The 11024-nt window shown below is 37.0% G+C and overlaps 1 protein-coding gene and 1 non-coding gene across 2 annotated transcripts in view; both read left to right on the top strand.

Annotated features, from left to right (window-relative positions):
- Nucleotides 1–11024, top strand: part of LOC112019625 (putative 3,4-dihydroxy-2-butanone kinase) — a 32581-nt gene that overhangs the window by 8567 nt on the left and 12990 nt on the right. The window contains exons 9-12 of the mRNA XM_065760481.1: nt 6766–6821; nt 7929–8059; nt 8132–8224; nt 8824–8888. Of these exons, the coding sequence (XP_065616553.1) occupies nt 6766–6821; nt 7929–8059; nt 8132–8224; nt 8824–8888 (345 nt within the window). The remainder of the gene's footprint in view (nt 1–6765; nt 6822–7928; nt 8060–8131; nt 8225–8823; nt 8889–11024) is intronic.
- On the top strand, nt 1098–1823 carry LOC111989612 (uncharacterized). The gene is made up of 2 exons (XR_010623820.1): nt 1098–1131; nt 1739–1823. It is a non-coding gene; the product is annotated as an uncharacterized LOC111989612 (transcript).

The raw sequence follows: 11024 nt of genomic DNA, 5'->3' as shown, positions 1-11024 counted from the left end.
GTGAATGTGGTTAACTTGAATAGAATGGTTTGATTAATAGGAGTCGTTTTATTTTTGTGTCTTGATTCATGGTGTAGTGATCTGTTATTGACAGAATTATACTGGTGATCGTTTAAATTTTGGTTTGGCTGCTGAGCAAGCAAAATCTGAAGGTTATAAAGTGGAGGTATTGTTTTCATTTAATTTTTGAATTCAAATCATCTTATATATGTTTAGATCCCCCCAAACAAAAAAAGTGTAATAAAATTTCTTTTCTTGCACCTTGTAGACCGTGATTGTTGGGGATGATTGTGCTTTACCTCCACCTCGAGGCATAGCTGGACGAAGAGGATTGGCTGGGACTATTCTTGTTCATAAGGTTCACTCTCTCTCCCAAAGCACATAACACAAAGGAGATTGGTGGCATGTCCATTTGTGTGGACAAAGAGAATAGACTCCTTGCTCTTTTTCCCTCTCTCTCTCTCTCTCTATATATATATATATATATATCCTTTTTCTGGATACTTCATATAGAAAATTTTCTATTCTTTAGTGTGCTCTTTCCTTGTCATATTAATTTTTTCCGCAGTAAGATTCTTTTTGAATATTTTTCAATAGTTATTTTAATGTATGTGTTCACTGGGTGAAAAATTATGAATAAGGCTATTCATGAAGAGTATGAATCTTTCTTGATCATAGATCATACATTCAGATTCTGGTTTATAAGTTCATTGTATCAAACAGGAAAATGAAAAGAAAAGAAAAGAAAAAGCTAAAATAAATTATTATGTCAAAGTTTTCAATGAGATTCTTCTAGTATGCTTTTTCCCCCTTTGGAGTCATGGCTTGTTATATTTAATTAACAATAGAATCACCAGGTTATTTTTTTTTTATCGGTAAGTAAAATCGTTAGGTAATTTTTAAAAGTTTTTCCCCACTTAATTAGTCCTACAAATTCTTACTCTTTGGGAAAGACAGGTTGCTGGAGCTGCTGCTGCTGCTGGCCTTTCACTTGCTGATGTTGCTGCAGAAGCAAAATGTGCATCAGAAATGGTTGGAACAATGGGTGTTGCGCTATCTGTTTGCACACTGCCTGGACAGGTTACATCAGATCGTTTGGGTCCTGGAAAAATGGAACTCGGGCTTGGAATTGTAAGTGAGTTTGGGTGCATAAACTTATCTTTGAGATAAGAATTGAAGTCTTCATTTAGGTTTCAAAATTATAAATTTCTAGTTTAATTTAAAATAAGCTGGAGTTCATTCTCTGCTGAACATATGCTTAGTTGATTCTTTTTGATGTATGCACCTTTTAATCTGGCTAACATTTACTGGTATTCTCCATCAATTGCTTGGTTCTTTTTCGGCTTCCAAAATAATTATATTTCTTGTTTCATATTTACATATTAGGCATGCATAGTCTTTTCAATAAAATCTTTCTTACATATAAAAAAAAAAAGCATATTAGTTGTACTTAATGATAAATTACTAATTGTCTCAAAATCTTAAGTTATGTGAAGATGATGAATTTAATCTTTTAACCATAATTCTAACATTTCCCCTATTGTGTGGGCCCAAACTCCGTCTTAAAAAGTATTTTAACTTTTTAAATGGGAGGTAGATTGGAGACAAGGATTGAACTCAGGATCTCCTATTTTGATACTAGGATGAATTACATTGTCCCAAAAGCTTAAGTTGTTAAGAAATGATGAATTTAATTATTTAACCATAATTATAACACTAAACACGCATTTATTTACAGCATGGTGAACCTGGTGCTGCAATGGCTGACATTCAGCCTGTGGATGTGGTGGTTTCTCATGTTCTTAATCAGATACTCTCACAGGTATGTCCAAGTATTTAAGGTTCAATTCTTCTATTAATATATAACATGCTCCTCTTACTGTTTTAAACAAAAACTAAATTTGTGTTTAATATAGCTTATTCCACAAAATTATGCTAATGATCTTTGAATCAATTGGTAATCCCTTACCTATGAATAAGAGGGGGAATGGGGGGACGTCTAGTCCTTTGGCTGCCTCAAGGCTGGCTGGGTTAGGTAACTTGGGTCATTGTTTAAAATTGGTATGGTTGTGTTACTGGTTTCTTCCTGTTGAAAGTGAGAGGAGAAAAAAAAGTGGGGGGGGGGGGGTGTCTTATACCCCATAGTTATGAAGGTCAATATCCATTATAAATTTAAAATTTGTGTACCTTTCTTTTATGGTTATTTCTTTTTGTTTTTCTATCATCCTTGTCTATGTGGAGAATTTATGCTCTTATTTTTTGTTGCTTACATGGGAAATCATTGAAGTTAATTCTGTAGATACTAGATAGTCTTTTGAAGAGTTCTTTTATTTATTTATTTTTAAATTTTTTTTGGGACAAATAATGTTCCTAGTTACATTTTGTATTGTATAGCTTTGGTGTCTTGCTAACACTAGCATTTTTATTTTTGAGTCTTGACGACATGTTCTAGTTGTTTGAAACTTGTAGCTATTACTAGCAAGGTGATGCAAGAGGCAATGGGAAAACAGATTTATTTGATTTTATGTATCAAGGGCAATTTTGCAATTTTATAATATTCTGGAATTGGTTGTGCTAACAATCCATTAGATCTTTTTTGGGTTTTATTTAAGTTTGGTTATTTAGTTGGGCTTAGTAGTAAAAGCGTAAGAAGTCCAAGTCCAGTCTTGTTAGGGGGTTGAATAATCCCCGAAAGAGAGAGGCGTGTAAGAATCTTCTTAAGGAATGGAGGTGTGATATTATTTGTCTCTAGGAAACTAAGCTTTCTTCGGTAAACTCTGCTGTCTTGCGAAGCTTATTGGGTAGTCCTTTCAATGATTGGGCTGTTTTGGATGCGGTTCAATCATTTGAGGGGATTCTGCTGATTTGGGATAAGCGGGTGGTCGAGAAAATTGATGTGTCGGTTGGTCTGTTTTCTGTTAGTCTTCTTTTTAGGGGTGCTTCCTTGGGTTATTTCTGATCATTGTTCGATTTTGGTGGAATTTGGTGTTGTGGGGAGGGGGTGCGGTGCTTTTAAGTTTGAGAACATGTGGTTAAAGGTGGAGGGTTTTGTTGAGAAGGTTCAACAGTGGTGGATCAGGTATTGCTTTATGGGATCACCTAGCTTTGTTTTGGCTTGGAAATTAAAGGCTCTTAAAGAAGACCTAAAAAGGTGGAATAATGAGGTTTTTGGTGATTTGGCTTTTAAGAAGAAGAGTTTGCTGTCTGAATTACTGGGTTTGGATGCCAAGGAAGATATTTTGGGCCTTTCGCATGAGGATCAAGCTTGCCGTACTCAGGTTAAAGGTGAGATTGAAGTTTTAGCTTCCATGGAAGAGACTTTCTGGAGACAAAAGTCCCAAACTCTGTATGTGAAGGAAGGTGATAACAATACACGCTTCTTTCATAGATTAGCAAATTCTCATAGAAGAGCTAATCATGTTAGTAGTGTTGAGGTGGATGGGGTATTATATGAGGATGAACATGCTGTGCGGGCTTAGGTGGCCCAATTTTATCAGGAACTTTATACAGAAACGGACACGTGGCGTCCAATTGTGGATGGGTTGGATTTTGTTAGTATTGGGGAGGATGATAGGTTGCCCCTTGAGTGGGACTTCTCGCAAGAAGAAGTATCCTAAGCGCTGGCAAAGATGGAGGGGGATAAAGCCCCTGGCCTGGATGGGTTCACCATGGCATTTTTTCATAAATGTTGGAGGGTGGTGGAGGATGATGTGATGGCTGTTTTCAAGCATTTTCATAGGTATTCAGTTTTTGAAAGGTCTCTTAATGCTTCTTTCTTCACTCTTATTTCCAAGAAATCTGATGCTGTCAATATTAAGGATTTTCGGCCTATTAGTTTGGTGGGCAGTGTTTACAAGTTGCTATTTAAGGTGTTGGCGAATAGGTTAAGGGTGGTTTTAGACAGCTTGATCTCGGAGACCCAAAATTCCTTTGTTGGTGAAAGACAAATTTTGGGCTCAGTGTTAATTGCGAATGAGTGCCTGGACAGTAGATTGAAGTGTCATTCCTCGGGTGTAGTTTGTAAGTTGGATATTGAAAAAGCTTACGATCATGTTAATTGGGATGCCTTGCTTTATTTGTTGAATAGGATGGGCTTTGGGTTGAAGTGTAGGGAGCGGATTAAGGCATGCATTTCTACTGTTCGCTTCTCAGCTCTTGTGAATGGTTCCCTGGCAGGCTTTTTTGGAAGCTCTCGTGGATTGAGACAAGGAGATCCTCTGTCCCCCCTTCTTTTCCTCTTGGTTATGGAAGTTTTATCTCGGATCCTTAAGAAAACCGAGGATGGTGGTCTGCTTCGTGGCTTTCATGTGGGACCAGTGAACTCTGTCGGGGTTTGCATATCTCATCTGCTTTTTGCAGTTGATACTATTCTGTTTTGTGATGCTTCTAGAGATTAGTTGTTGGCTATTAGATTGGCTTTGTCTTGCTTCCAAGCCTTTACTGGTTTAAAGGTCAATGTGGGAAAGAGTGAGATTGTTCCGGTGGGGGAGGTTGGTAATATTGATGCTTTGACTAATATTCTTAGTTGTAGGGTGGGTAGCCTGCCCATGAAATATTTGGGCATGCCTTTGGGCACCTCGTACAAGACTACATCCATTTGGAACCCCATTTTGGAGAAGATGGAGAAGAAGCTGGCTAGGTGGAAGCGTCTATAATTGTCTAAGGGTGGTAGGCTTACTCTCTTGAAGAGTACCCTCTCTAGTCTTCCCACATATTATCTATCCTTACTTACCATCCCTGTAGCTGTGGCTGACAGACTGGAGAGTATTCAGAGGAAATTCTTGTGGGGGTCTTCGGAGGAGTGTTTTAAACATTCTTTGGTGGCTTGGGAGAAGGTGTATTCACCTCTAGAGATGAGTGGCTTGGGGGTTAGGAAGTTAGGTCACTTCAACCAAGCTCTATTAGGGAAATGGTTATGGAGGTTTGGCCAAGAAGGAACTAGTCTTTGGCGGAGGGTTATTGCCACCAAATATGGCGAGGATCAAGGGGGGGTGGAATACTAAAGATTGTAGAAGGGCACACGGTTGTGGCCTTTGGCATGGTATTAATGTCGGTTGGGAGAGGTTCTCAAAACACTTAGCCTTTGTGGTGGGTGATGGTTCCCGTAGTCGTTTTTGGCATGATAGGTGGGTTGGGGATTTCTCTCTTAAAATACTCTATCCTCAGTTATTTGCGTGTTCTAGTGACAAGGAAGCTTGTATTTCTGACTTGTTGGATCATTAGGAGGATGGGAGTTGTAGATTTTGGGATGTGAGATTTTATAAGAATTTCCATGAGAGGGAATTTGAGGCTGCTTTCTCTTTCCTAGAACTCATTCAGTCTCAGATCCCACGAGGCTTTGGGTGGGATAGACCCCTTTAGTGTCTTAATAGGAATGGTAAGTTTGATACTCGGTCCTTCTATCATAAGATCAAGGGTACTCCTTCCTACTTCCCATGGAAGGGGATTTGGATTTCAAGGTGCCTAAGAGGGTGGCTTTCTTCTTGTGGACTGCAGCACATGGCCGGATCCTTACCTTGGATAATATTCGGGGCCTCCATTTGGCGAATAGGTGCTATATGTGCCATTGTTCTGCGGAATCTGTGGACCATCTTCTTATTCACTATCCGGCAGCTTATGCTTTGTGGGTACAAATGTTACAAGCTTTTGGGATTCAATGGGTCATGCCAGGTTTTGTGGTGAGTTTGGTGTCTTGTTGGAGTAATTGGTTGGGAAAATATGCTTCAGACGTATGGAATATGGTTCCTGGTTGTTTGATGTGGGTTGCTTGGTTGGAAAGAGACCGACGCTCTTTTGAGGGTCTGGAGAGAATGCTTGATCAGTTACATGCGCTCAACCAAAATACTCTTTTTGAATGGGCTAAGTGCTGGGGTTATTCAAACTGTTCTTCTGCTTTGGAGTTCTTTTCTACCCTTAGTAGTGCCACTTAAGTTGCTTCTCTTATTCTGTTTTCAGTTGATTCTGTTTGCTGTTTTTTCCGTTCACCATCATGAACACGTGTAATGGCTGTTTGCATTTTTCTTGTTGAATAAAAGTCTTATTACTTATCAAAAACACAAAAAAAAAAAGAGATCCTAGTTCAACTAGGAATATGTAGTCCAATCATATTAGTGTTTTTTTAAGAAATCCTAGTTCAACTAGGAATAGGTATTAGGCTTTTATTTAAAGAGTTGTAATGCTTTCTGTTGAGATGATGAATATATTTAGAATTTACTAGCTATAAAGCTTTCTTATGGTTTGTGTGATGCAACCTTCTCTGAGGTGTGACACCAATGAACCTCAGGTGTGATGCTTAGGAAGTCTAGGTGTGAAGCCTGGAATTTATCTTTTCTTTAATTTTACTATTCGTGGTTACTGTTCACATCGCCGTTCACAGCAACCCAAATCTTGATTTTCACATTGTTTCATCCCCAAACCCTACTATTCCCCTTCCCCTTTGGAAACCCTATATTCTCTATCAAAAACAAAATATAGCTATTGCTAGCATATTTGCAGAATCCATCTATCACTTCTCACAAAGCGAGGCACCTAGCTGTTAATGCAGCTTCAGATTATTAGATTATTTTATTTTATTTTATATTCTGAACGTATTAGTAGATGAACGGTTTTGTGGTAGTTTATGTATCTTTACACCATGCATATATTTAAATTTTGAATCACATTGTATATATTGTTAACCTCACAGGTTAAGGTTCTTTACTCTCTCCCCCCAAAATGTTACAGCTCAATTTTATATCCTTTACTTTGAATTTTTAATCCCTGCAGGAAACAAACTATGTTCCTATTACACGAGGCAATAGAGTGGTGCTGATGATCAATGGGTATGTTGGATTTTCTTTAGTGCTTTAGATCATAATTCACCTTATCAAGTAATGGAACATGAATTATTGTTCACATCATGATAATCGACACAATATATCAAAGAGATTTTATCTATACACAGTTGAGTGGAATGAGTTTCTAGCTTTCCCATGACAATGTATTGCAACGCATCTCAGACTGAAATTTCAGAAAATTGTATGATTGGTTTTTTTTTTTTTTTTAAAATCAATAATCAATTTTTAGCTATTGGCTACCTGATCTAATTTAATAATTCTCTTTATTTAGAGGAGAAAAAGGAGGATTCAGATTTGGAAATATCTTTTTCTCAGATTAGATGGTAATATATTTCCTGTCAATGAAAGCTATATTATTTTTTTGCTATACGTTTGTCAGAAGATTGAGAAGATAAAAAAGGGAAGGTAAAATTCGACAATACATCTCTTTTAGACGTTTCTATGATCATATGTTCTCTGTTTTTACTCTCCATTCTTCAATATTAAAAATTTCTATTTCTGAAGTTTTTGTCAATGTTGTGATGCTGAACTCTAACTCTAACAATCGATATCCAAACACTTAGAATTGGCTATATGAATTCTTTAGTATACTATGCTGCAGTTTTCCTCTGTACTGGAGTTTGGAGCAATCTCCTCTTCTTAATATGATAATGATTTACTGATAATAATAATTTTAAAAAAAATCTATTCTGCTACAGTTTACATATAATATGCCATATATCAGAGGAAATGAGTTTTGATAGTTAACCTGACTTGTAATACTCCAATCTGACCTTCCTGATCTTGGAAAATGTGTAAAAATTTGCCTTGCTTTCTAAATCAACAACCTCATTCAGCATAGAATAGTGATTGAGGAATGTAAATCTTATCAATCATTTGTATTTGTTTCTAATGGGTGAATTTGGTATGGCTGGTTAGTTAATACAGGTAAGTGTGCTGTTTTGTAGTGTTATTGTTTCCTATTATCATATTTTTTAAAACTTAGAAAATTTCAACTTGGTTTGCTTCCATACGATTGTCAAAATTTACCTGATGTTTGACTATCCTCATGGTATGCCTCCATTTTTGAGAATGTTTTTCTTTCAATTCCAGGTTAGGAGCCACCCCTATAATGGAATTAATGATTGCGTCGGGAAAAGCAGTGCCAAAATTGCAGCTAGAACATGGACTGGCAGTTGATAGAGTGTATACAGGGTCATTTATGACATCTCTTGATATGGCAGGTTAGTTATCACTGGCAATAGCATTCTATCTAAACTGATATTGTATTTTTTCTGAGTTTTTTTTTTTTTTAGGCTTTTCAATTTCCATCATGAAGGCAGATGAAACAATTTTGCAACGTCTGGATGCTGCAACCAAGGCTCCATACTGGCCTGTTGGTGTTGATGGTCTGTGAATGTGTTTGAACATTACTTATTTCCTTAATTTCCCTAAATTCATTTCTTCTATGTATAGGATTGTCTTTCACGAAGCTTCTAAAGTGGCATTAGCATTATGGAGTTGTTATTGATAGTGGTCTAGTACCAAAAGGAGGTCCACTTTTTAGTAATAAACATTATCTGTGTGTGTGTAAGGTTCAAGTTCCATTTAGTGTAACTCTTTAATAATGTTAAACCACTTAATAATTTTCCTTGGATTAATCTTTCTCTAGTCACTTTTGGATTATATGATCTCTTTATGTCATCATGCATGCTAAAAGTATATTTTTCTTATATTATAAAAACTAAAAATATTGAGTTTTGGATTGGATAGTAAATGAAATCTATTGATGTGACATTTAGCATGAATGATAACTGAGGAAAATATTTAATCCAACGGTGTCTTGGACCTCTTGGTAAAATGTTAGTTGAATGAAGAGTAATTGAATAGTGTAACATAACAAAAGTTACATATGTGCAACTTGAATCCAGTCTCATATGTGAATAAGAATGACAAGTCCTACATTGATTTGATTTTCTTTGAGCTTAGAAGTTGTCTTTATTGGTAGGTAATCATCCACCTGCCAAGATTCCTGTTCCAATGCCACCATCTCGTTCTATAAAGAGTGATGAGGTATGTGCATGATTTATTGGTCACCTTGAAATTTGGGTTTAGATGACTCCATTCTGAGGCAACTTATTTGCATAACATCTTTTTTGTATGAATATTTGGTTGGTTTCCTTGAGTTGCTGTAGAAAAATGTGATATACTTTTGTTGTGAAAGGTGAAAAGTGTTTAGGGTTTGATAAGTCAACCCTATTATATGTATATAAAGTACATGATATTACTATTTTGCCCCTAATACTCATAACACTCCCTCTCAAGCTAGAGAGTATATATATATCATACAATCCTAGCTTGTTACACAATAAACCCAAACGAGTATTACATGAAGCTTTGGTAAACATATCAACAATTTGGACTCTTGTAGAAACATATGGAGTAGTAATCACACAATCTTCTACTTTCTCCCAAGTAATATGACAATCTACTTCAATATGTTTGGTTCGCTCATGGAACACAGGATTGGAGGCAATGTAAATTGTTGCTTGATTATGACAATGCATAGTCATAGGCAACTTCACAACAAATCTTAATTTCTCAAGTAAATGCTTAATCCACATAAGCTCACATGATTTGTGTGTCATGGCTCTATTCTCAGCTTTTGCACTAGATCTAGAAACAACAGTTTGTTTCTTACTTCTCCATGTAATCAGGTTTCCTTCCAAAAATTGCAATATCTAGTGGATTTTCTATTTGACGGTGATCCATCCCAATCAGCATCAGTGTAGGCTTCTACCCAGAGGTGACCATTAGCTTTATACGAAAGACCACGGTCTGGATGTGCTTTAAGATACCTCACAATCTGAATAACTGCCTCCCAGTGTGGAAGGAGAGGATCTTTCATATGCTAGCTCAAAACACTAACTACAAATGATATATCTGGGCGAGTAATTGTGAGATATTTTAGTTTGCCAACCAGACGATGATATCTCTCAAGATTAGATAATAGCTCCTCCTGATCTTCATATAGTTTGACATTAGGATCCATAGGAGTCTCCACTAGTTTAGATCCTAACAAGCCAGTTTCTTTCAAAATATCCAACACATACTTCCTTTTTGATAAACTGATGTCTTCTTTAGATTGTGCTATCTCAATAGCTAAGAAATAACGAAGTTTACCCATATCCTTAGTTTGAAAGGAATTTTGAAGATATCTTTTCAAATCATCAATACCCTTCTTGTCATCACTAGTAATTATAATATCGTCAACAAAATCTTTCCTCTTGTAGAGGTATGAGAAAACACAGAGTGATCAAAATGGCAATGTCGCAATCCAAACTTTACACTACTTCATTGAATTTACCAAACCAAGCTCTAGGAGATTGTTTAAGATCATAGATGGCCTTATGCAATCTACACACTTTTCTAGATTCCCCTTGAGCAACAAACCCAGATGGTTGCTCCAAATACACCTCTTCCTTCAAATCGCCATTCAAGAAGGCATTTTTAACATCTAATTGAAATAATGACCACCCCAAATTAGTAGCCAAGGAGATCAAAATTCGAACAGAAGAAATTTTAGCAACAGGTGAGAATGTCTTGGCATAGTTGACACCGTATGTCTGGGTATATCCCTTGGCAACCAAGCGAGCCTTCAAGCGCTCAATAGAACCATCAAGCAAATACTTCACAGTATATACCCAACGACAACCAACACTAGTTTTCCCTGGAGGACACTAAAGACCAAGTAGCATTTTCAGACAGGGCGGACATTTCTGCCTCTATAGCGAACTTCCAACCAGAGATAGACATAGCCTTTTGGATAGACTTAGGAACAATAGTAGAATTTAAGGATGTGGTAAAAGCATGGAGAGATGAAGACAAGTGAGCATAAGAGACAAACTGAGAGATAGGATGATAGGTACAAGAACGCTTACCTTTGCGCAAAGCAATTGGAAGAGGCAGGATCAGGAGGTGGATCACTAGGCGGGGAAGAAGTCTCCGTTGGAGGTTTTTGTTGACAACGATACACCTGGAGTGGTTTCTGAGGAGATTCAGTAAGACACAGGTGGTAGAAGAGGAAGACAAGGAGGAGAACTTTCACTAGCAACCAAAGGAGAGAGATAGGACTGAGATTCATCAAATGTGACATCAGCACTAATGAAATGACGACAAAGAGTAGGTGAGTAACATCAGTATCCCTTT

This window comes from Quercus suber, unplaced genomic scaffold, assembly GCF_002906115.3.
Source record: "Quercus suber isolate HL8 unplaced genomic scaffold, Cork oak 2.0 scaffold_369, whole genome shotgun sequence".
NCBI lineage: Eukaryota > Viridiplantae > Streptophyta > Magnoliopsida > Fagales > Fagaceae > Quercus > Quercus suber.
Note: the sequence above shows the minus strand (reverse complement) of the source record. Positions and strands in the feature narration are given on the sequence as shown.